This window comes from Wyeomyia smithii, chromosome 3 (genome assembly GCF_029784165.1).
Source record: "Wyeomyia smithii strain HCP4-BCI-WySm-NY-G18 chromosome 3, ASM2978416v1, whole genome shotgun sequence".
Classification (NCBI taxonomy): domain Eukaryota; kingdom Metazoa; phylum Arthropoda; class Insecta; order Diptera; family Culicidae; genus Wyeomyia; species Wyeomyia smithii.
The window spans coordinates 49,699,034-49,726,088 of record NC_073696.1 but is presented as its reverse complement, the minus strand read 5'-3'; the positions used below and the strand labels follow the sequence as shown (position 1 = coordinate 49,726,088).

Here is a 27,055-nt window from a genome sequence, read left to right as displayed (position 1 = left end):
ATCAAGTTGCACTAACATATCTTAACGCTATATAGCAAGCCACGCACGCTATAAAGCAAGCCACACACGCTATATAGCAAGCCACGCACGCTATTTAGCAAGCCACATACGCTATAAACATGCACACAAGCGCTACATACATGCATACACGCTATAAACATACACACACGCTATACAGCTAGCCACGCACGCTATATAGCAAGCCACGCACGCAGATATAGAAAGCCACACACGCTAGTCACACGCTACAAGCATGCCACGCACGCTAAACAGCAAGCCACACAAGCTATAGACATGCACAGACACGCTAGACATGCACACGCTATATAGCAAACCACGCACGCTATATAGCAAGCCACATGCGCTATAAACATGCACACACGCGCTACAGACACTCATACAGTGATAGGCATAAATAAAAGCCCACCTTGAGTATTTAGAAACATTTCTCGATTTCTGGACTTTTATATAAAAATCTGCAGCCGTCATTCCACACGATTGTTTGTTATTTATCACTTTTTAAAATAATTAAAGAGTTTTGTCATTTTTGTTGGATTTTGTTTACTCCATTACACGACTTCTTAAATGTGTGCAAAAATGCGTTGACAAGAATAAAAGCCCAGTCCCAAAAAATTATATGGAAGCCATTGGAAATCTTTGAGTAACTCGTCGTTTTCACATGTTATGACAGCTAGAGCTGTGCAATATTATTTACAATCACTCAGTGGTTCAGTTGACGCGATATAAACAAAGTGTTGTTCACATTGGCACATAAAAGTCGATTTTTGTTGTTTGCACAAAGAGTTTTCATCAAAATTAAAATGGGTGGGAAAAATCAGCATGCAAGTCCAGAATCTAGTAGATCACGATCATTTCGCAGCGGAAGATTGGAGAGAAGTTTGGAATAAGCCGGGGAGCAGTTTGTAAAATTGTGCAGAAGCATAATCCGCCGAAACCGCCAACGAGAGGTTTTCCTGAATCACTTTGACCGATATTTTTGGAGATTTCTTCACTTCCCGGTTGATTCGTTGATCCGTCCAGCTATCGGTCTTCCGACGACGGCTTCTTCGGGATCTGTCAGCAAGCGAACCGTAAGTATTATGCTTCTGCACAATTTTACAGACTGCTCCCCGGCTTATTCCAAACTTCTCTGCAATCGTCCGCTGCGGAGAAACAGTCTCTTATATAGCCCAAAGAGTGCATTTCCGGCTAACTAGGTACTCCATTCTGTCGTCCTTTTTAGAGAAAGGCAACAAGCGACCAATCAAAAGTTGACATTTGCGTTTCGACAATGTTCAACAATTTTCAATATTACAATAGTTTGAACAATCAGATTACAGATTTTTGCATTTGGACGGGTGCTTAAATGATTTTCCAATCGATTGGTGCAAAAATGACAGAAATCAATTGGAATTTGACTGGGATTAAAACGTTTGAAATTGGACAATTTTTGTGACGCTCTCGATGTTTTCGGTTTTGAAATTGGGTCCCTGTAATTGTTGCCGTAAGACGTATTCTACGTCAAAAATACTACATCATTCCAGAAGAGCGAAAATATCAACGATCCGAAAAGTCTGCTTTGAGAAACCTGGTCGGATCTGAACTTTTTAACGGCGTTTTTTTAACTATTGAGAACATTCTTTATTACTCCGTCGAATGTCTATAGTTATGGGTTTAACGGAATAGGTTTTTTTTCGGATTGGTTCTAGACGGCATTCAACGGTGTAATAATGTAACTATTTTCACATCTTCTTTATTTCAATATGAAAACATTCTAACAACTATTAAATTAAAACGATATTTACAATTGAATTTTGCTGCGCTGATTTGTTTCCACATTATGTCTCATGAATAGTCTAAGATCTAATATGTATATGTTCCTTCGTTTGCTCACGCATACAGTTGAGCAGAGTGATTCGACAATTGTTACACATACGGACACAGAGATGCGTTTGTTCGTTTGTGTATGTTTGCATGCATGAATAATGTAGTATGATAATATTTATTATAATTATAATAGTAGTAATAGTAGTTGTTACAATAATTTTGATTTTTTTCTCGCCCAAACGGTTTACATAGAATTTGATCTAGAAAATTCGGTTTGTTCTGTGTCGCGATGTTTTTATATGCATTCTACTATTTATTTAGCTTCTTTGCTAATAACATGATTTTGTGGACAAATGAATTCATATCTGTGTGTATGTGCTCTCGTGATTTGTTTGTTCGTGAATTCGTTTGAGCTGAATGTTTTCTTTTTCTTGCGTGCATAGTTCCATGTCTCGTTTAAATCGGTGTCCAAGAAAAGGGTTTGTAATATGTGTAAGACGAAAGTATCTGAAGTGGAAGTTGTTAACTGGGCGATCGGTTGATGTTATACCGGATATTGTCAAAATTTGCTTTGGGACTGTTATGTATCTGAACTGTCAAAAGCACTTCAAAAACTAAAACATTCTGTCAAACAAATGACCACGAAAATGATGAATTTACCTAACGTAAAAAAAAACAAATATACTATTTTTAGACAATCTCTTTCAGTTCGTCATTAGATATCTTCTCTTCGTTTACATAAAAAGGCCAGAGTTTTATGGAATAAGAAAAGAGTAAAAGCATCGCATTAGTATGCTGGGCACAAATGTGGGTCATCCGTGACGATTGTGAAACTTAGAACACGGTACGAGGTGCCAAATACACCGCACCGAGAAAGAACCGAAAAATCCTTCCGGAACCACACGCGCGACACATTTTAGTGCCGGTTTTAATTTTAGAGTGCTCTTGCTCCCATGACGGACGGTTTTGGCTAAATTTAATAAATAATCATAAAATAAGAAATTCATAACAACAGAGACGAAGAGAAAGTTATGAAGAAAAATAACCACATAAGAGAAATTAGAATGAGATGATTGTTGAAAATTTTAGATATTCAGATACACTAGTTAAGAAACAGATGTTTGTTCAAATACATTTGAATCTCTGATCTCTAACGTCGCGGCGAAGAGTTGTTTCTATGACTCGTTTTGTATGGGCTTTTTATACCAATGTATTTCGATTGTACAATAACAAAAAAATAAAACAGAAATGATAATAGAGAAAAGATTTGTACAAAAACTCGAGTTTGCGCGAAAAAAAGAAAAAAGTATCACTATTACGTCGTCGTCGCACTTGTCACTTGCGATTGGGGTTGTGGTCCGCGTGGTTTGATCATCATGGTTGCCTTCTTGAGCGTGTAGTCCCAGCCCCTCCAGCGGAACCAGACAATGCCCTGCCGGGCGGTCAGATCCTGGGGATCGTGCAGATATAGACCGTTCAGTCCTCGTCCACATGACTTCCACCACCAGCCGCCCTGTGGAACAGAATTGGATTATTATCATCTATCTAAATGGATAAATCGTGGGTCCTACTTTGAGCATGCTGGCGCAGTTTAGTGAGCTTCGGTCATTGTCGCGGTTGTACGTCGAGAATGGGCTGTTGTTCGATCCGTACCAAGGATCGTTCAACGAGTCCCCGGCGTTGCCCTCGTAACCGTCGATTTCCAGTTTATAGTAGTCTTGCTCGGAGTGGATCTTGAAATGGGAATATTGTGCGTACCTGTGGAATTTTTTTGGACCTCAGAGAGTGAGCTCAAAGAGAATACAATATTTTTACTGACCTCTTGTTTCCTTCGAAATCCTCCAGTTCGACCCTCAGAGAGTAGTCCTCGTTGTTTGTCAGCATGTAGATATTCTCGTTTCCGAGCCAGAATTCCTTCGCCGGATCGCCAAAGCCATTCTTGTAGTCGGCCCAATCACGGTTGAAGTTTTCTCGAGGCTCACCGAAGTCGTCGCGTCGTTGAATAACCTGAAATAGACAAAGCGCAGAGAACATGACCGGCGCGGTTCGTAACGGTTAGTGGAGACAACTAATTACGGTCCATCCTCCGTCGGCAATCTCCTGCTCGCAGAAGACCTTCAGGAACCAGTAGGTCGTGCCCCGAATCTGCAGGTAGTACACTCCGGACTGCCGCATGCCGGCATTCATCAGGTCCGTACAGGAGAATCCCTGCAAGAAGAGTAAATCAAGACGGCGACACGGACAGAAGGGCAAGTGTGAAGATGAGGAAAAAGAAAGATAGAGGAGAACAACAAACAGAATTAATAGATTGGATAGATTGTGAGTGGAGTCGCATGTGAATTACAGCAAGTAGAATAAATGTGATTGCATGAATTTGTTCATTTTCGTAGATTGTCTTTCAATGAACTTCAGTGAGTGTCAACCATGGGTCAAGCATTGATGGTCAGCTTTTCGTTGTATGTATCTACCTGTACTGAGTATTACGTGAAGTTATTCAATGTTTTTCGTCGCTATGACCTTTTGTCGCATGGCGAAAAATGCTGAATGAGTCAGGAAAAGGTAGACTGTTAATAGTGGGTCATGAAATTTGTTTGGCGTTATTTCTGGCGAGATGACAATTGATCGACAATTTACGCAATACAATTGATGGATTAACCTGAAAATACAGATCCTTTGACAATTAACACCAATTGTCGAGCCTCTGTGGACGTTGCTGCCGATCAATAGTTTGGAGAACAATTAAACTTCTTGGATATGAAACATCATCGTTATCAACAAGTTCGCTCTGTTAGTCGCTTGCTATCGTATATAAATAAAATAATTTCCATCAGCTGATTGTGGTCCTCGGATTTGATCGCAAGACGTAATCAGATAATCAAAAATAAACCAACTCCTCATGAACTATAACATAGATTTTTTTCGGAAAAAAAAACATCCCTTTCTTAACTTTTTTGGAGTGTAGTAAAAATTTAATGACTTCGCTCTAACACTACAGCCAAGGTTGCCATTATGTCAGATAAATCTGAGTTTTGCCACATTTCTAATTGCGCGCCGGACGAAGAGACTAACCTCAACCAGACTACTAACCAGATGTTTGACAAAAAGCCAGATTTTTGCCAGATTGCGTTGGAGCAAAAAGTGCTTTACGGAGCACGATCGGAGAGCCCTTGATTTAACGGCTTCGTAGTCGCAAGGTTACAGTGCCCGCTGAATTCTACAATTACTCCTGCTCTAGGACAGGACGTGACAGAAGAAACAAAAAACCACCCAAAGTTCTGTCAAAGTGAAAGTCCTCTCTGATTGGTCGATTTTATTTAGCACACTGTTGAATTTTAATATTAGTCGGTATGGTTGGCCGTGCTGCGAAAACTATCGATATTTTTTGTTTACACTGTTTTTGCTCACCAAGTGAATGAACCGCGTTTGGTTCAACAATTTTTTTGAACTTTTTTCATACACTGGACTGTGTAATGTCTATAAAAATCAACATTCGAAATATTATTCATGTTTTTGAAACTACGTATGATTGAGGAACAATATCAGATTCATTTCTCGAAAAGCAAGAGGAATCCAAAATGAGTTGAAATTATGACAAGGTCAAATAAATTTAAAATATATCTTTAAATCAATTGAAGATTTAATGAGCTAGCATTATCAAATGAATTAGTTAAAATTGAAATCCAGAACTTGAAAAATCCATGATATTGATATTTTCTATATTAAACATTTTTGGAATTTGGTGTCGATTGGAATACCCCCCGCTCTGTGGGACCCCCTGTTTATTGCAAAGTCACGCATTTTTGTTCAAAATCTCTTTTTTCTTTTTCTTACAATTCATAGACGCAAGATGTCAGAAAAATACTGATAGATGATTTATGAAGAAAATAAACCAAGGAATCCAGAAAAAATATAAGTTTCGACCGGAAGTGTTGCCAGATAAATTATTTTTGTATTTGAAAACTAAATTTACATTTTTCAGCAAATGCAGCCATTTTTGTTTTAAATTTGATAATTTCATCGTATTCTTTGGAAAATTTTACATAAGAAACAACTATCATCCCGAGGTAATATGAGCCAATCTCGAGATATAACATTTTTACTAAAAAAGTTGTAAACTTCGTAATTAATTTTTTACAATTTATAGACGTAAGACACCCGAAAAATAGTGATAGGTGAATTTTGAAGAAAATAAACCAAGGAATCCAGAAAAAATATTATTTTTGACCGGAAGTGTTGCCAGATAGATTATTTTCGTATTTTAAAACTACATTCGCATTTTTCGGCAAATGCAGCTAATTTTTAAACTTATTTTTAAATACAAAAATAATCTATCTGGCGACACTTTCGGTCAAAAACGATATTTTTCTGAATTCCTTGGTTTATTTTCTTCAAAATTCACCTATCACTATTTTTCGGGTGTCTTACGTCTATAAATTATAAAATAAAATAATTACGAAGTTTACAACTTTTTTCGTAAAAATGTTTTATCTCGAGATTGGCTCATATTACCTCGGGATGATTGTTTCTTATGTAAAATTTTCCAAGGAATACGATTAAATTATCAAATTTAAAATAAAAATGGCTGCATTTGCCGAAAAATGGAAATTTAGTTTTCATATACAAAAATAATTTATCTGGCAACACTTCCGGTCGAAACGTATATTTTTTCTGGATTCCTTGGTTTATTTTCTCTAAAAATCATCTATCAGTATTTTTCGGACATCTTACGTCTTTGAATTGTGAGAAAAAGAAAAAAGAGATTTTTGACAAAAATTACGCGACTTTACAATAAAGAGGAGGGTCCTAGAGAACGGGGGGTATTCCAATCGACACCAAAATTGGAATTTTTCCAAAGAGACAGTAGACGAATAATTCCCCCAACTTTGAACAAAATCTGTGATGGTCGTGTCCAAGTGGCATGTACACTTCGTATGGAATGACCCGTATATTTTTTTCTACAGCCGCATTTCAATTGCCTATAACTTTGCCGAAGACACTGAAGCTTGCATTAGAAAAGATGTATAAAAATTGACGATTTTCCATTGGTTTACCCATGTTTAGTAGAACATGGCGTAACAGTTTGTTAAAAAAGTAGGCTCGGGGTGAGGTGAATTTTTTTTATTTAGGAAGGTTGGAGACAGAGTACCACTATGCAACAGGAAGGAACTTTCCCTTGATTATTTATGTTTTCTTGCTCACTAGAAAAAGAGATGTCCCAATTTTCAGTATTTAAGTTGTGAGGCGCTTTTGAGAAGTACAAATTTTGATAGCAATGTAGATTATACTGTTTTATTTGCAATTTCAATGCATCTAAATGATATATTGAACGATGCAAACATTTTTCCGGTGAATGTTAATAACCAACTTTTTCGCAATCAAATCTGTTTCCAATATGACCGACGCTACTTCTGGCATACCGTTACACCATGTCACATCAATCATGCAGCATCAATCATAGTAACCCATGAGTCAGCAGAAAAAAATTGACAGCCCTATCAGTCGAACTCTAACCGTTAAATTACCCCGTTGTGCGTGCTCAAAAAATGGTACTTCGCCGCGTCGAAAACGGACGGCACTTTGTGGAGGCTGGATTCGAATGCTGAAGAGGAAGACGGCGGAAAAAGTGACTACATCGCTGCGTGCGCTTGGCCGGGAGGTCAGTGCAGCCTCCCAAGCAGTGAAAAACTACCTGGTGAACAGGGGCATACATGCCAAGAAGCAGTCGTCCCGTCCACTGGTGACCGAGCTGCAAGTAATGACGCAGTGGATCCAGATGAAGAAGATGGTCAAGTCGATTTTCCCGGCGAATAGTAAAGTCGCGGTTGTGATGGACGAAGAAACCTATCTCACCCTGGGTGGCAACGACTGGCAGTGCACTTCATATTTTACTCCTCCTACGGAGGAATTGAGTTTCGAGGTGAAGTTAGTTTCACACACCAAGTTCCCCAAGAAGGTGCTGTTGCAGCTGACAATCAGCGAAAAGTGGATATCAAAGCCGCTCTTCATTCGCTCCGGACTAGCCGTGAATGGGGGATTCATAGTACGATTGCTTGCCGGAAGTTGCGTCGTTGATCAAGAAATACCATAAGGGCGAGTACGCGGTGTTCTGATTTGGCGTCGGCCCACTACTCGAAGCGATCGTTGGAAGATACGTTGTGGCTGAATATCGATATGGTACCCAAGTTGGCGAACTAGCCCAACGTTCCACAGCTCGAGAATTTTTGGGTAAACCTGAAGCGTAAGATCTACGCCAACAATTGTGTCGCGAAAACTGAGGGGAAAATGATGAATAAAACGAAAAAACAACTCAACAATATGCCTCCTAGCATTTTTCGTGTTTCTTATGGGTCCTATAACAACGGGGTAACTTTTTTCACCGATTTTTAAAGTTTTTATATGATTTTATATGAGAAAATCCACTTTTTCAAAATTTATTTTCTAGATATGTCCAGTTGGCTTTTAAAAATATATCGATACATGATATTTGTAGGAAATTTCCCTGGGAGAACTCTGCTTGTAGAAAAAATTATTCATCCCTAACTGATTGAATGTCTGACGTACGACCAACTATTGAATTTTTCCAGCAACACTGCTGCTGTTGCAAACTTGCTTGAGGGTGAGAAATAATTTCGAGTGGAATTTAGCTTGAATGATGATGATGATGATGGTCCCGCCACATACCCCTACAAAGGTTTGAGCTGGACAATTTATCTATAGATAATTAATGTAATCACAGTTTCAATCAGTTATACAAAAAAACGAACTGATTCCATTTCCAGATATAAACTTCTTCAAAAACTGTTAACTTGATTCACATCGGTAAAGTCGTGAATTGCTGTAGAGCTACACAAAGCTAGCACAGGGTTTTCATGACCTTCAGTCAGACTAACCACAACTACTTCATGTATATTCTCTAAGCATTCAAATAACAATTAAGTTTAAATTGTAAAAGAATCCATTTATATCTGACTTCCGCGCGCGAGGCTCAAACTTATGTAGTCACTTTCTATTATTTTTTAAGCTACAACAACATAAAGGAAAAAAAATCCATCATCACCACCGCGACGAACACAGTAGTTTTGTCATTATATGTTAAAAAAAGATCCAATATAAAATATAAATAAAATTTTACAACACAATCATATCCGTTCGTATAAAACTTCGTCAGTTACAGGCTTCAATTAAACAATCAATAAATAAATAGGTTTCAAAAATAAATATTTCATCCAAAATAAATCCGTTGTTTAAACTTCGTCAGATAAACTCTCGTTATTGTTAAAAGCTTTTAAATTTCGTTCTGTACAACAGAAACTTTCACGTGTGAAATACATTGTCTCTTGAACTCCGCAAGTGTTGGTGCACGTTTAACATGTCTTGGCATCGAATTGTAAAAAATTATACCTTTATAAAATAATGAATTCTGTGAAGCTCTGGTTAAAAAGAAAGGTGTTCTTATTTCATCCGCGTTTCTAGTGTTATATCTATGAAAATCACTTCCTCTTTCAATTCGATCACACAAATATTGAGGTAGCAAACCATTAATTATTTTAAAAATGAACACCATAGACAAATAAACAATTCGTTGCTTCACGGATAACTATTGCAAAACGTCCAACATAAAAGCAGAGGAAGTTAATCTATCACAATTTAAAATCAAACGCATTATTCTATTCTGCAAACGCTGTAACCTCAATAATTGTGTGTTATTGGCCAAATACAAAAAGGTAGGGCAAAAATCCAAATGGAGCGAGATGATTGACTTGTGTAGCTGTATTTTACTACTAATTGCTAATTCGTTTTTCAAACGGCATAATATTCCATACTTCTTGGCAATTTTCTTGATAACATTGTCAATGTGAGCGTTGAACTTTAGGTTGTCATCAATAATCACGCCAAGATATTTAATCTCCCGAACGCGACCAATTGTCTCATCATCTATTATAACAGAGACATCGTCATTTACCACGGTGCGCGAGAAAATCATAAATTTAGTTTTATCAATATTCAATTTCAATTGCTTATACTTCAGCCATCTGCTTAGAGAACGTGAATCTTCATTCAAGTGTGAAACAGCTTCTTCTAAATTTTTAGCTGCAATGAACAACACGGTGTCATCGGCAAAAAGATTTATGTCACAGAAACGTAAAACTCGCCGCATGTCATTTATTTACATAATAAATAAAATGAATATGTAAATTTTGCTCATAGTATCTTCGGAGAAGCCTCCAAGATAAATTTTACCCGATTTCATTTCTTATCACATGGTTGAATTTGCAACAGCAGCATGCTGCAGCAGTATTACTAAAAAAATTCAATGGTTAGCCGTTCGTCAGATTTTCAACCTGTTTGAGACAAATAACTTCTTTTCAAGCATTGTACCGCCTTACGGTCTTCAAAAAAGTTTTTCCCTAGAAAATTTTCTACAAATATCATTCTTCGATATATTTTCAGGAGCCAACTGGACATTCAAGTTCATTAAGGCAGACAATGTGTGCAGCGGGGTAAGCGAAGAATATGTGAACTGGAAATTTGATACAGATTTGGAAAAATATACCTCATCCCGACGGGATGCATATATAAATAAACCAGAAGGTTGAGTTCCGAATCGGAAGGCTTTGCTTTTTAACTGTCAAAAGTAGTGAACCTGTATATTAGAAAAATGACAAAGCACTCGCCGTTAAGAAAACTGTCAACATCATAACGGGCGAGCTGTATAATGTTGCATTGCCGTTTTCCGTTTTGATGTTGACAGTTGCCTTGACGGTGAGTATCTTTGTGTCTCTCTGGTGTATAGGCTCCCTAGTCAACAGAAATACAAGAGCATTCGAGTTTTTATGTAACTCACAATGTGCTCGAAAATGAAACAAATCTCGACTACTTTGTGATAAGGTCGTATGTCTAAACGTGAACAAAACCAGTGAGAGTAATATACCTTGTACTTCACAAGCACAAATCATCTCTCACTCGTTTTGTTTACGTTCAGACATACTACCTTATCACAAAGTACTCCAGAAATGTAATTGAATTTGAAGTGAAGGATAACAGTGTCACTATTGTCTGACGATTTCCAACTAAAAATGTCTGTCAGGCCCTCCTAAAGACTGTTTTAAAATACTCGCAGTGTGCTTGGCCGGAATATACATTTTACTTTCATAATTTGAAATAATTTTTGCTCTTTATCAGTAATACAAAGTTTTTCTAAATATTTTACTGCACTACCCCTCGAGTTTGATTCACACGGCTTTCACGGCGAAATGTGATTTTAAACGTGTCCTTCAATTTTTAAATGCATGATAAAAAATACAATGGGATGAAACTGATCACTTCCTACAACATGTTTTTTCAACACCTTGCTCCATGTTGATTGTTCCTGAAACAATTTATTGGTCGACAAAAGCGAAAAAAATGTTGCCCTAAAGCTCGAAAGATTATACCTTTTACCCATCCTTGTGAAATTTGGTGCCTTTAGCTAGTGCAGAGATGCGACTACTTTCGTCAAAGTGTCGCATAGTAATTGCTCGCCGGGTTCATCGTTTCAATCTTATGTTTACGAGAAAACTCATTTAGGTATCTGAAAAAAGCAGGTGGGTAGAGGAACCAAAATTTACAAGAATGCTATAATCTTTCAACTTTTTCCAGTTTGAGCTTCAGGGCCACACCCGAATTAACCAGTGCAATTGTTAAAAATTATATTTTTAGAGCCTATAAATTTAATTTACTTCAAGTAAATTCAACGATTTTTTGGCAAATTGAAACTTGTTGGATTAAATTTAAACGAGTTTTGCCGAAGTTAGAGAAATTTTACGATAGCATACAGAACTACCCCAGGCTTTCAAGGATTAATTTTGACAGGTGTCTGAATGTCGTAAAAGTTGTATTTGAGGTCCCGTAAAAATTATCTAGTGTTCTAAAACCAGTATCTTTTGCTCATTCCTTTTTATCACCAATTATCAGGTTACCAGTTTCACCCTAATGATCAATTTTACGGATGAACTGTTACTGAACGAATTTCGAGCTGTTTTAATTCATGATTTCAAAACCAAAGGACAACGAAGATTTTTTTTTATGAAAATCACATGCTCGAAAAATGCAGCTTTTTAAAATGATATATGGGTCAGAATTCGTGGAACGGATCACTAAAAATCGCGATGTCTAATTTTTTCAAATAAATATTAAAAACTTCAAGAGTTTCGCTCGGGAAGTTGATTTTACAATTTTTACTGAATTTGAGTAAGTTTTCAAGTTGTTATTGTCATTTTTTTTGTCCAGAAAATATATTTTCAGAAACTACAACTTGGGTTGCATCTGCTGTGAAAATTTCATTAAAATCGATGTAATATTCTTAAAGATATGCTTATTTAAAAAAAAATATTGACCCAAATTTCAAATGACAATAACAACTTGAAAACTTACTCAAATTCAGTAAAAATTGGAAAATTACTTCATGAGGGGAACTCTTGAAGTATTAAATATTTATTTGAAAAAATTAGACATCGCGATTTTTAGTGATCCGTTTCACGAATTCTGACCCATAAAAACTATTATCGCCAAACAACCCAATTTAGAGAAAGGGGTGTAGGATTTTCGTGAACTTGAGGAAACTATCAAAGCACTTAATAAGATAAGTTGTTTATTACGATGATGCTGCATTTATCAAAATCGAATAAAAAACCAGGAGAATTGATACTATCTGTGATTCACGTGTTTTAATTCTCACCCTCATTTTATTTTTTCAGAAATATATTTAATTACACTCGAAAGAACTTCATTTACATGTTAAAATGTAAAAAAAAAGATTCTGAATAGATCTTAGTAAAATAGAAGTCGTGCCGCTGCAATGGTAGACGATGAGAAACTACCGGCGCTCTGCTCCACATATACTCTACAGTATTGTTGCTTTTACCAGCATGTTTCCTTTCAAGACATCAGTTTCTATTACGCTCTAACAGCAGGTTTAGAAGTTTGAACAAGAAAGAGGGTTGTTTCAAACTTTTCGAATAACCTTTACCTTCGAGACATTAAATTAGTCTAGGTTCATGAAAGCAAACATGAATTGACCTATTGGGTCGGGGAGACTGTGTCAATTTTTTTTGGGATATTGATACAGATAATATCACAGGAAATGGTTGGTGTCTATTATTGTCGTCTGTGCTAGGAATGCTCGCATGTGATTGGGACATTGTTCGCGTAAATTCATCCTTGACACTTTTTATCGATTTTTACCGCTTCGCAATGAAAAAATAATGATAACTAGTGTATTACAAAATTGTTCAACATTTTATCTATCCACCATCATATTGATTATTGTTATCCATCATGTGGTTATGCTGTTATTATCGTTTGAAATCTGACGCAAAGTTTGCCAGTTTCATTGCCAATTTTACAGAATGCATACCAGTATAGAAAACAAAGACGTAGTCCCACGTCAAAAGTCCATCGTTGAAGGCTGAGTCGCTAACCCATAAACTCTAATTCGCCAAACTCAGATTATCAGCATTCTTCCCGAGCATCGATCTTTTTTTACCCTAATGGAAGAGATAAGTGCCATTTTGCTGAAAAGTGAAGTAAGGAGTGGTAGTGATGTCGATTTGGAATGTAGAAAAGTATAACAGAGTCAGCGTTTTATAGCGTTTTTCTTGAGAACAATTCAATGTAGCTTGAATCTTGATGACGTCTAAGGAAAATTTGTCAGTAAAATAGTAAAGAACAAATTCTTATCATTGGATAATATATAATTTTTTCGCAGTACTCAAAAAAATTTAGTGGAAAATAAAAAATTATATATTTTTGTGTGTAAACCAGTAAGGATTGGTTAGACGGCAGGGTTTGTCACTATTGGCACTCGTTTTCAAAAGATAGCTTGGGAAAAATGCCTTCAAACTCATCCAGTCCCATCCTGCGCAGAGTTGCGTAGAGTATTCTCAGTGGAATTAAGGTTTTATTTATTTGAGAATAAAATCTTGTTTCCATATTCGCCTTTGTAAAAATTTGCTCCTAAAATAATTATAAAGAAAAATTATATTTAGATAAGTATTGAAACTTAAGTAAATCCATCCATAAAGAAAAGAATTGAACTAAAAATTGTCTAGACAAATTACTTCTGCATTATTCTTCAAAGTAGTTTATAATATTATTATGAGCAACAGGCCATTGAGAAGTTTGCATAAATTTGTTTTGACTTAGCCATTCTCATGCAATAAGGCGTCCAAAGTAAGAATTATAACCATGCAGGAAGTTTATCAAACAGCCACCGGCTGCAACAAATCCACGTTGCTTGCTTACTCGTACAACACTGCATGCAGCAACACAGCTCGGGTCGTGATAAATGGCCATACAACATCCAATTAATGGCTACGATGATTTGTATGGGAACACGCTCGCATTCGTTCGTGATCAACATCGGAAGAAACACATCATTATCGTCATCATCATGATAGAACCACCACCGTCGTGAATCATCGCCTCACGGTTTGATAGCGCCCGGAGACAGACCTTCGAAGGGGTTGAAAAACGTCCCTATTAGGGGTTCGCAATATGTGTTATCCGCATCGACTGGCTGATGTTATATAAATCGAAGTGAAGAATGTGTCAGAGCTCAAAAAAAATTTCTATCGTTGCCGAGTAACAACAGACAGAAGGTTTTATTGGACCGCACGGTAACCGAGGGTTGCCTTGCGGTAGCCCAAATCATTAGTCATTCTGTCCGTCCAAATCGTTTGCCGTCATCGTTTGTCAGCGCGGATCGCTTGTTGAAATTCGGGAGGGCGCCCCGTATGCTAATGGGAGGGAATCATCACCTTCTTTCGCTGTGGCCCCCTTTCGAGGCGGTGTCGCAGTTTGAAACTTTCTTTCACACCTTCAATGTAGGTAAAACACACGAAAACGCTTCGATAACTCAACGTTCACATTATTCCCCGAAAACTGATGGAGATGGAGTGGTTGGGCTGTTGATCTATGGTTCACTTCATGTCGCATGCTGTTAAAGGGAACATTTTTACGATCGGCACAAATTGTGGTTTGTGGTGCGCTAATATACAGTTTTTTGCTTTAACAAAATTCGATTTTTTTTTTGGAAAATCGTTTTTGGAGCACGGTTTATGGTACGAAAGCACACGCAGGTTTTAAGGCTAGAGTGACAGAAATGTGGAGACCGAGGGGAACAAATTTGGCATTTGCAATTGGTATGAGGTGTGAAAAGTTCGATTGTTTTCGAGAGGTGCTATAAGTTTCGCAACAATAAAACTTTATAAGGATAATGTTTTTTTTTTTATTTAAAGCTTGTTATGCCGGAAGAAATCTTCTCGGTCAACTACGTTGACAACCGCGCAGGGTGGTCGCGATGCACATTTGCATTTTAATGTTGAAGTTGTCTTTCCCAAAATCTGGGTCAGTTACTGTTGTTGGCTAGCGTAATTGGACGCACCACGCAACCGGAGTCACTTTCAAAACCAAGTGTGCAATCGTGCGTGTCCGCGATTTATCTAATTTATGAAGTGTTGCATAAATTGTCCTAACCAAAACACTCTCTTAGCCGGTACAACTAAGCCGGTGCACTGGTTAGCTACCTATTAATTAGGGTGGATAAGGTTAGAAAACTGCTTTTTGACAAACTCTGCTTGAAAACCATTACATTTTGTACGTGGTATGAAAATTTACTTCTTCAATGTGTCAAATGTCACTAGGTTCCCGAGTAGGCGGTGATGACCACCCTATCAGTCCACAGACTTCTGTTCTGATACCGGGTAGCAGTCAAATTAGCCGCAACAAAGTGGCATGCGTGTGACCTGTCTCGGTCGGGTGTAAATTGTCTAGACGACAGTTGTTCTCACCGTAGTCCGTCCTTTGCTGAAAGTCGATTATCGTACACTCGAATGCCCAGAAGTTCACTTCGGATAACTGCACGCGACAGAGTCAGCAGGCTGACACCGTGGCCAATGATGTAACCATTAGGCATCACGTCGTCGAACGAGTTTATGACTGACAGAACCGATCGTGCTACTGAAAGGCTGACGGCGATGCTGGCTGCAGTCGAGATATCATGTTTTCCGTAGCGCGACTGTATCTAATTAGGTTGGTTTCGGGAGGTCTTGCAGCGTTGAATGTTTGTTTTTAAATGTTTCACTGGAAGACCTCAGGCTCATAAATTTAAACAAAATTGGCGAAATAATTTATACCGAGAGCTGCATGACAACTCTCAATTACTGAACGAAGAACGTGCCGCATGAGTCATATTAGTTATGAAGTATTTTAATAATATTACGGATTGCAGCATCAGACAGCACACGAACGACGACAGTGTGTAGCATATACCGTTCGGGTAATTTACGGCATACTTTCACGAAAAGATTTCGGAGATCGGTTCTCTTTGATGTACTTGGGGGTCTGCAAGGTGAAATGTTTGTTGTACAAAGAGGTCAGCCGAACTTTATGATTGTTTTATATTATCTGCTACCGTGCTGGTCGAAACCCGTACAGCATCGAAATCCGTACACCTTGATGTTTTTCTTCAGTTTTAAGCATTATAAAAGTGAAAATTCATATGATAGTTACATGTACATATCCGTTGAGTTGTTGGCCTTCTTTTAAATTAAACTATGCGCCAGTAGGCCATGAAATAAAAATATTGAAAATGAAAAATCAATCGTGTATCGGTTTCATTTGTCATTTCGTTGTATCGTTAGAGAATTTACTAAGGAAACGTTCTTCAGATAAAAACGATGTTCAAGTGGGATATAAGTGTTCTACTCTGTGAATCTTTTTAAAATTGATGGAAAAGGTAAGTCTTTGTCATTTTCGAGCTGTATATTGTCTAATAAATAGTGTAAGTTGTGTTTATTCAACAAAAACTGTGCCGTACGGATTTTGATTCTTGTTATTTGCTTGAATCGAAATCCGTACAGCGTGTGTATCATGCATATATTGTTGAACTTTCTTCTTGTTTTCAGCATATAATAGAAGAAAACGAGTATAAATATACGGCAAACAATTTCGAACGAGCTGTGACTGAGGTGCGCAAGGGAAAGTCGTACTGGGAAGCTTCGAGAGGTTCCGGCGTTTCGGTTACTACGAAACGCTACAAAAATTGCACTATTTCAGCTGATATAAAAAATTAGAAACTTTAGGAACCAATTGACCCTCAAAATATATTTGTTCGTCAATTTAAAGATAAATTATAAATAAAAGATGTTCATTTTTGTACATCTATAACGATACGGATTTCGATTTATTGTTGTATGGACTTTGATCCAGTCTATATCGCGTGTGTGGGGATTTCGATTCAAAAGTGTACGGGTTTTGATTCAGACAAAAAACTGTGTACGGATTTCGATTCAAAACATGTTCTATTTAAACATGATTTTTTCAAGTTTCGTAGTGATTTTAATCATTTTGCTTGAAAATAGTGATAAAATATGAGTAGACCTACAAGTAAACATGTCAGTTTAAAGCAATATGTGATTTCTTGATTTTATATTGACCGTCGAAGATTACCATGTGCTTAGGTGTACGGATTTCGATCCTGCACGGTATAGCATAAACGTGCTGAAACTCTACCACAGCAACCAACCATATTTGGCAGAGTGAAGAAATCTTCATTGGATAAAAATAGCACAACTTTTGGAGACCGATCAGAGTTTCAAATCTTGTTTAAAATCTCATATAGAATCGCCCAAAGCTGACACATGGGGTGTCATTTTTGACCCGCCTAGCTATTTTTGTTTCTCCAATAATAGCTTTGGCCTTTTCGCTGGTTTTTCGTTTTCGTCTGTCGGTCGATCGGTATTTACAGTCACAGTTGAGAGTTCCGAAAAATTCAATTCCATTATTCAAGTCTTTGAGGGCAATTCAACTTTTCGATGCCAACTCGGTAGTATGACCTGCCTTTAGCTTCTAAGTAGCCTTCTGATTCGGTAATTACTTTCTCATCAGTGTTGAACGTTTTTTCATTGAGTATCTTACTAAGATCTGAGCACAGGACTTACTGGGCCAAATCACAGAGAAAAGGTAGATGGGGAAGTGTTTCGTATAATAAATCACCCAATTTTGTTATCATGTGTTGCCTTGATGAAACAGCACAGTCTTTTTGGTATATGAGGCCATTTTTAGAGAAATTTTGGCCCATCAATCGCCTCAACAACTCCGTTTGATATTCTTTTCACAGTGTAACGTACACGCAAAAGTTGAATGGTGCGAAACCAGTACAAAATTGTGCGTTTTTAGCGCAATTGTTGATGTAATTCGGAACCAGTACAATGATTGCGTGTTGGGCATAACGCAATTAATGCTCTAGCGCTTCTTAAATGTATTTGGCAGCTCCAAACTACTACACCTAAACAGTTTTAACTGGTATCAAGCAGCATTGCAAAGCGAGCGAGAAGCAAAACCATTCTCCTCCTTTCTGCTTGAGGACGAGACATATGCTACGCTTTCCAAGTCTTTTGCACACACGCTTTCGAGATACTCTTTCTTCTTCATGCATTCTTCTGAATAGCAGCAAGCACGCACCGACAGTATGAGTGAGAGACTAACAACACTGGTATCAAGTGTACATGTACAGAACGGGTGTCTCGCTCATTTCGTGAAGCAAGGAGATATCGCCTTGCGCGTCGCAATCCGAACCGAAAGAGAAGCGAAAGAGCAACCTGCAAATTGTATGTGACGTGTCTAGTCTTGTCGCACATACATGGAAATTCTACGAGCGAGAGAAAAATTTCTCTCGTCGCTTGAGGAAAAAGCGCGTGCAGTCACTAATACACTCGACGTGAGAAATAAAGTGTCGGTGTATGATACATATTTTGATTTCATTCTATGTCAATGTTTTCGCAGTACAACTGTTGCGTTATGCGTTGCACACATTTATTGTACGATTTCTGTGCAACATTTGTGCGAATCGGGAAGACACAATGATTGTACAAGACTTCAACTTTTGCGTGTAGTGTATATCTCAATTGATAGCTATTATTCCTTGCAGATCCGAGAATACAGATGTCGTAACAATTCCAACTATGGTGTGAGCATCTTCTACTTTGAGTTGTGTTTTGACGTAGGACTACGTCTAACCGCACTATACCGAGATACATTCCGCGAAAACTAAAACCAAGATGTAACGACGGAATGAAAGATTTCAAACGGTTATACTGATGTAACCACATGATGGACCACAATAATCGATATGTCGTTGGATTGATAAAATGATGGACAATTTTGTGATTCTTCAATTTTCATTATCACTTAATTGTTAAACTGTGAAAATTGAATAAAAGTTTCAAGGTCGAATTTTCACCAACAATGTACCAATCATATGCGAGCACGCCTAGCACAGACTTCATGAACAGACACCAACTGCCCGCAGTGATATCCTGTATAGCAGTGGCAATAAAAAATTTGACAGAATCTCCCCGTCCCAATAGGTCAATTAATGTTAGCTTCCATCAGCCTAGACTAAATTGATGTCTTGAAGGTAAAGCTTTTTCGGAAAGTTCGTAACAACCTCCACTACAAGACAGTTTTACGTTCTGCTGTTAACAAATATGTTAATGTTAATAAAACTGATGTCTTGAAGGAGAATATGATGGCACAGGCAACAGTACTGCACCAAGTAATGTATGAACAGAGCGCTGGTTACTCGTCGTCTATCAGTGCAGGAAAACTTGATATTCATTTTTGTGCAGTCAAGCCAAGTGAAAACTACATTGCCACTGTTGACGCACAGTGGGGCGTGGAACACAATCTTATTGCCGTTTGAATTGTCTTCTTCTTCTTCTTGTTTCTTATAGCAGCAAATATCAGAATTCAATATGATTTTCGGATGTCGCAAAATAGGCTGCGCCGCCGGGGACAACAAAATGCGTTGTTTATTTTTGAACTCTACACTCTGCCTTTTTTTAGATTTATTTAAATAACTAAATATAAGGTATTTAAAAGACAATAGAAAACCAAAATGCTCCGTAAAGATCTTTGAATAGGTAGTTAAACGAGCTGTACTGATGATTATATTTTACTAGCTAAATGAATTTAGTCCAATATGACAATACTAGTTGCATCACGCGGTGGCGGTTTAGAGAAAAACCAAATTCATTTCATCTTGATATTAGAGTTCCGACGTTAGTGTTTGTATTTTTCAATTGAAATTTTTTTGAATTAGCATTTGCAAGAAAATATTACTTTCCATAACCTTACTTGTAATTGAACAACGCTATGCAAACATTAATTGCTGAGGCTAATGTTGTGCATCACTCTAGCCCAGTTTATTTTCGAAGATAACGGACATATAACTTTCAAATATGGTATCTTCGTTGTTCTTTGGTATCTTGAAACTGATCAAAATTTTTTCTGATTGATTCTGTATACTGATAAAATGTTTAAATTGACCTGAATTGAATGTTAACATGTTCATAAAATTCTATGTCAATTTCAAATTTTCTGTGAATATACATTTTCTACTAAAACTGTAATTCGTTATCGATATTTTTTCCACGAGCTTGTAATTACAGGAAAAAAATTTATGTGACATCTTTGCCGCTTTGTGATCGGTGAGTGAGCCAACTTCAACAAGACAAATAGATATAGAAGGAAGTTTAATTTCTACTAAATCGTACTCAATTAAATATTTTATAGAAGGTTGCCTTTTCGCGCATTAAAGATAATTCGCTGTATTAGAATGAAAGGTATTCATCAATGGTCCAAAAACTAAATTTAGGGGGAAAATCAAGTATCTAACTTTTTTATTTTTGTAGATCGAAAACCTTGTTTTACAATTTTATAGCTCCAATAATTTTAAGTAACTTTGTAAAATAAAGTTTTTTTCTAAAACATTGCTATAGAGCTCTAGACCCAAATTTTCTCCTAAATTTGGTTTCTGGACCATTGTGAATGTTAAAGAGAATATTTTTTCTTCTAAGATAGAGTGCTGCAAAGAAATAATCAAAATACAGACCCCGTTCGATTTTGGCAACACCTCAGAATTTTTTCTGTTGCCAAAATCGAACCATGCCAATAATGAACGGGTTTTTCATGACTTTTTTGGCTTTTTAAATGGTCAAAGACGACCTTAACAGTAGAAATGGCCACCAATGAACTAGTTTTAGTTCCAAGTCGTTTGAGGTGTCGCTTGATGAATTTGGGCTGACGACCTAGATACTTGATATTACCACCAGAACCAAAACACCTTCCTTTTGGAAGATGTTGAGCTTAAATTGCTTAAAATAAATCAAGCAAACTACAAAAGTAAAACGAGCTCAAATCAAACATAGCTTCAAAATAAAATTATAAAATTATTGTAGTCCTACGTCAACTATGCGGTCGTGTCTTGGTTACCACCCTCCTACTATTTTCTCTAGAGAATAGCTTTTCTTTACTTTCTTTATTTAAAAAAATATTAGATATCTACTATGGTTGAAATTTTTTTTAATCAAAATTGAACAAGGTTTATTTAAAATCACTGATCATTGAACCGTGTCAAAAAATTAATTGAACAAAAGGCAAACTTTCTTAGTTATTATCTCCATCAGTTTTCCTGTTGTATCAGAAAGAAAGAAGAAAAGTTTTTTTTTATTCTCGCTTATTTACCGTCGGCCATTTCCGCCACTGTTATAGTGCCAATCACCGACGCCCGGGGAAGCGACTCCACCCAGGACCCTAACTCACGACCCGTTGATTAACGGACCGGCGCCAACGGTTTTACTTCCTCATGCGATGGAAGGCGTGATCCCAGAGATTTTTCGCCTCGCAAAATCTCCCGGTGTCGGCTAGGATTGAATCTAGACCAGTTGGGTTGATTGTGAATGGATCACGCCACCTCACAACCATCGACACCGATGTCGGCGGTGGGATTCGAATACAGGCGTTGAGCGTGGTTGGCGGAGACGTTACCAACCACGCTAAGCCCCCGCTACAAAGAAAAAACGTATTAGGTGCGCAATCAAACTCGCACTATATTTTTCTTATAAAAATGCAACTTTATTTTGAAAAAAAAAAAAAAAAAAATTGTTACCTATAAATTATTCAAAGTCTTGCCCATCGCTAGCTACAACTCGGTTTTATCTTTCTGGCACAGTTCGAATACCGTTTCGATAAAAATGTTCGACTTTTGAGTGTATCCTCAAATCAAGCCATTCTTCAATGTTCTCATATGTCCAGAACTGCTGATCAGCCAGATCATATACCATCCAACAGAACAAGTAATAATCGCACGGCGCAATATCTGGAGAATCTGTTGGTTGATTTGAGCATTTTTATGTAAGGCTTAACGACTGTGGCAATATGAGACCGAGCGTTGTCAGCTAGTAGAATCACTTTTTCGTGCCTCTGCTCGTGTTGTGGCCGTTTTTCGCGCAGTGCTTGGTTAAATCGCATTATTTGAAGTCGATACCATTCCCCACTGACGGTTTCGTTCGGTTCCTACAGCTCTTGACTATGACAACAGTCATGCAAACATACCTTTCATTGACGGCTCAAATTCCTTTCGTGATTGTGAAGGAGAGATTTGGTGCGAAGCACCGTATTCGTGCGTTTTTATGGACTTCGTGAGGTGTACCAAGACAGTCATCCATTTCTCACGGTGACCGGTCACTCGGAGACTGCTTGCTTGTTGGATTTAGGCATGTTGCAAACCGGAGAAGATTTCGCTCGGTCGATGGATATCTTGATTAATCTAATGACTACGTGATGTATACCTTTCAAAGTACCACATCTTCCGAAGTGCGCTTGATTTTGTGAAGATATGAGGGATTGATAATGGACATTTATATAAATACTTAGATGCTTCGAGTTGTAGATGATTTTCGCGAGCGTCAAGACAAGAAAAATACCAATGGTTCGTTCGTTTTCGTGGTGAGCGAGCTCGGCGCGCAACACCGTTCGATTCCGTCGATTCCCACGGAGACATAACAGAAATTTAGAAAATAAGTCGGCCTCAGTTTGATCGTTTAACCGGAGAGTTGCTTTGATATAAGCGTTTCGTGCGCGTCGCTCGTATAGATTCGCGGTGTTTGAAAAGAAAGATACTGATCGCTTGCTTCCGTGATGAGTTAACGTCGCGCGCAACATCGGTCGATTCTGTCACTTACCACAGCGACACAACCCTTTCTCTCCGCCGCAGTGGTGGAGATGCAAAGGTAAACTCGGTCTCCGATAACAACAACTGTTACACCTCCCTCCTTACAATCTTCTTTCTCACTCTAACGACCGTAAGGACGCGGCCGGCGCCGTTATCGATCTATACAAAGCAGAAGTTACTGAATTGTTGTACATTGAAGATGATAAACTAATCTCAAGTTGCCGTATACGTGGTTCTCTGTGCAACTTCACTAACTCAATCGATCACGGAGGAGCAACTACGAAATGTGCGAAAATCTTTCTTTTCCTCGGGTTGCTGTTATAAGTCCACTGCTCATCACCCGTCATGATGCGATGAAGAAAACCCTTTTTTCAACTTCCACTGCCATAGTCTCAATGAAGTAACAATGGGAAAAGCCGACTTGAGTTTACAACATCATAACCATTCTCAAATCGGCATAAAAACCCATTTTTAAGTACGGTATAACCGAAGCAAGCTGTTTATGCGTTCGGCATGGATCATCATCGAGCAACTCCTATAATTTAACGTCTTCGATGGTTTTTGGCCTTGCTCCACACGGACAGTCGTCAACATCAAAATTATCGTTTTCGAAGCGGTGAAATCAATCACGGCACGCTGTTTCACTTGGAGCAGAATTTCCGCAAGCTTTTTCAAACTCTCGATACGCTTCAGTCACCGTTTTCTTTCGACGAAATGATGAAAGTAACTGAAAGTAAATGAAAGCTTGCTACAAATGACGATAATTTGGTATAAAATCTGACATTTTCATACAACTAGAAAATCACTAACGTGTCAAAGCGGTTCGTTTACCATATGTTTCAACTTAAGCCATCACGTTTTAGGTATGTCAAAATCGATAAGCACTTGCTGCCGGCACACAGTTGGATGACGTCAAATATTTGACCATTGGCCAAATAGTGTATTACAGCCTCAAGCCCTTTTAAGCTGAATTTTTATGGGATTCTTCTCTTTAGTGACTTTTCTGGTCTAGGTGGTTTTGGGCTTATTTCGATATTATTTTCGTTTTTCTTCTGCTGACATTTTTTGTTTATTCACTAAATAAACCACAGAAATGCACATTTTTTAATTTTTCATTGTAAAAAACTGTCCACGTGAACAAACAGGGGAAGGGGGTTTAGTCAATTGTCCATGAGGGGAGACGGGGGCGTCTGAAATGATGATTTTTGTATCCACGTGGAATGTGGATGGCCTCATTGTAATATCAAAGCTTTAAAACTTTCGAAAAAGATAGATGAAATTTTTTCAAAAACCATCTTCGAATATTTTTTTCATTTTCACAGACTTGTTCTTTAAAAACCTTTTCTACTATAATGGACTCTTTATTTAATCAGGTTCAAAATAAATTTTACAGTAAATTTGGTGAGAATATACAAAATCTATAATTTTTATTACGCATTAGGATTTTTTGCCACATTTCAGAACAAAATTATCATTTTTATTGTTTGACATGAGCTATTTTGGATAGAATGGAAAAAAGTGCAAAACATGCCAGAGCTCCAAAATAATGGCTCACATCGAAACATGAATTTCTAACCTCATAAGGCTGTAGAGAAAACATAAAATGCTTTCAATTGAAATAAAACAAACATTTCCAAATTTATAAAATAAATAAAGATTATGTTTAGAACAACCAATCAAAATATCAAAATTGTAATCCACTTGACACCTGGAGTCAAACGTTTTTGGATTAACGATGCTGCTAATAGCGTGAAAATATATAAACATATTTACTCTCTGCCGCACACGGTCACCGATTATAATTATTACCTATGGACAATTGATGGGACCGATTGACTTGAAACACTCATAATGAGCCAAACAATCAAACTCTAATCATCGCTAGATCATTTTTCACGACTATTCCAAACAAACTTATGTTCAGAAACTCAAAGTTATTGTTAAATTAGTACTTTGAAACCCCTTCGAGAAGCAAGCGACGAACCTGTTCCAAACTGAATACGAACGACTGCAATGCCCGAGACGATGGATAAATTTATGGGTTCGGAAATGTGAGCTGACGATAAATATTGCGAATTGACGACAATTAAGGTTTGAACCGGTGGTGACGTGGTCTAGCTTATCGTGTCATGCTGCAGACTGCTGATCCAGTAGCATCGGTCGTAAAGATACTCGTGGTTTGATAACAACTTCTACCATTCATTAGCTTGGAGCTGTACGGATCAGAGATCTCGCTGTCGGTTTTATTGTAGGTACTTTCAAATTACAGTCGTGCCTGTTCAGTTGATGTACGTTGTAAGGTCAAAGACGGTTGCGGCTTGCGATAACGATTCTCTGCTTATGCGATTGTGTAGGTATGTGTGCGCGCGCAGAGAATAACGCAGCCGTTGAGTCTCTGTGCCGAGTTAGCAAGCTGTAGTAGGTACAGTACACAGTCTACACTTTTCGGTCATCGAAGATGAAATTGGTTTTTGGTTTTTACGACTACGAAATGAAGAGTAAAATTGGGATACATACTTTAATATCTTTGAAGAGAAGATTTTCACTGGCAAACGTGCTGTTCAGCACGGACGGCTTGTTCTTCACACTGGGGAAGATAATACCACCTTTGCGGGAGACATTTTTACCTCCAGGTTGAACTATTTGCGTAGCGGTTCCGGCTGGCGAGGATGTGTTGCTGTTAAAGCTAGCATTGCTTGCTGCTGTGCTGCTACTACTAGTGCTGCTGCTCGAGCTGGCTGTCGACGTAGAGGACGGAACGGTGGGGTAAGTCGTCGTCGGCAGTGCTTCCGTGAAGTCATCAACGATTGAATATCTGTTGAATGAGCGATAAAAATTAATTAACCCTATAACCGTTTTGTGATGGTTCCTCATTTGCAAATTACCTGTTCGGATCATATTCCACAAGTCGATCAATCGTCGGATCCATCAGCAGCTCAGCCGGGACAGGCCGCTGGGCAAGTACCGCCACATCATCCTCCTGCTTCTTGAGCCGCTTTTCCACCATATCTAGGTTGTTGATGATCAGATTTGTTTTCGTTTTCAGATCATGGTGAATCTCGCCAATTGCTCGCTCCTGGCGTTGGTTTTGGGTCAGCAGGGCATCGGATTTCGGCACCAGATCATCGACGGAGCTCTTGGTGCCCACTACGACATCCCACACTTCGTCCATCTTTTCCGACACGGACATGATCGGTCGGATCTGTTTCACCAGAATATCGATTTTACTGGCCTTCACGAACGGTGGCAGTGTCGAGGTTGTGTTATAGCTGAAGTTTATGTTATGATCGACTACGGCATCGTGAACTTCATTCAGCAGATTCAACGTTTTACCGAGGCTCTCGGAAACTATGTTGATGTGGAACTGCAGCTTTTTGTCGATTCCTTCCGAAATGGAACGCAACTGTCCCAAGTCTTTCGTGATGTGTCCCATAACCTCGGAATGCATTGCTTTTGTGATTTCCGCCACATTCATGCTAACGGTTTTCCTCTCACTAGCTTCCGCGTTGATATCATCCACGGGCAGGAAGTTGCTATCGATCTGGTTCTTGAGTCCGTTCAATTTGTTATCGATATCGCTGACCTTTTGATCGAGTGAAACCAATCTGCTGTCCAAGCTGTTGGTGGATTTGGCAGTTCGCACACTGTTCAGTCTGTCACCTTCGTTCGACAGTTTACTGTCTAAAGTGCGCAGCTTCGAGATAACCGAATCGGTTTTGTGAATATTATCGGCCATTTTACTGTCCAATGATTCAACCCGGCGCATCAGATGCTCCACCGCTTTGTCCAGATTGTCTATCCGCTGCAGTTTACCCTCTAGCGTCGAAACAACAACTTCGAACACATTCAGCAGCTGCTGCTCTCTGTGAAGCGAAAGAAAAGAAACAATACATTAATTCCATTACCCATCAGCATGCCCTATAATTAAGAAGTATTATTCGTAATTCAAAAACATGGCCCCTTTATCTTAAACGTTTTAATTAAGGGAGGCGTACAGTTGCGTTCACTTATCTTCAACATTGCACGCGTTTGTGGTGAGTGTGAATCAGATGATTTATCCCTCCCGCCGCCGTGTGCAGTTGGGTTGTGTGCTGCAGCAGAGAGTGCAAGTGCGAACCAACAAGCATAACCGCAGCGAATGCAGTTTCCGTTTCGTGGCCGCGGTGGATTCTC

The 27,055-nt window shown here is 38.3% G+C and overlaps 1 protein-coding gene across 2 annotated transcripts in view; it reads right to left on the bottom strand.

Moving 5' to 3' along the window:
• Positions 1-1,733: 1,733 nt before the first annotated feature.
• The window catches only part of LOC129729453 (fibrinogen alpha chain), a 246,335-nt gene continuing 221,013 nt past the window's right edge, over positions 1,734-27,055 (bottom strand). For both annotated transcript variants that reach the window (XM_055688028.1, XM_055688027.1), the window contains exons 3-8: positions 25,768-26,745; positions 25,400-25,697; positions 3,904-4,035; positions 3,647-3,834; positions 3,399-3,585; positions 1,734-3,340 (exon numbers count right to left, since the gene is read on the bottom strand). In XM_055688028.1, the coding sequence (XP_055544003.1) occupies positions 3,143-3,340; positions 3,399-3,585; positions 3,647-3,834; positions 3,904-4,035; positions 25,400-25,697; positions 25,768-26,745 (1,981 nt within the window). In that variant the 3' untranslated portion in view covers positions 1,734-3,142. The remainder of the gene's footprint in view (positions 3,341-3,398; positions 3,586-3,646; positions 3,835-3,903; positions 4,036-25,399; positions 25,698-25,767; positions 26,746-27,055) is intronic.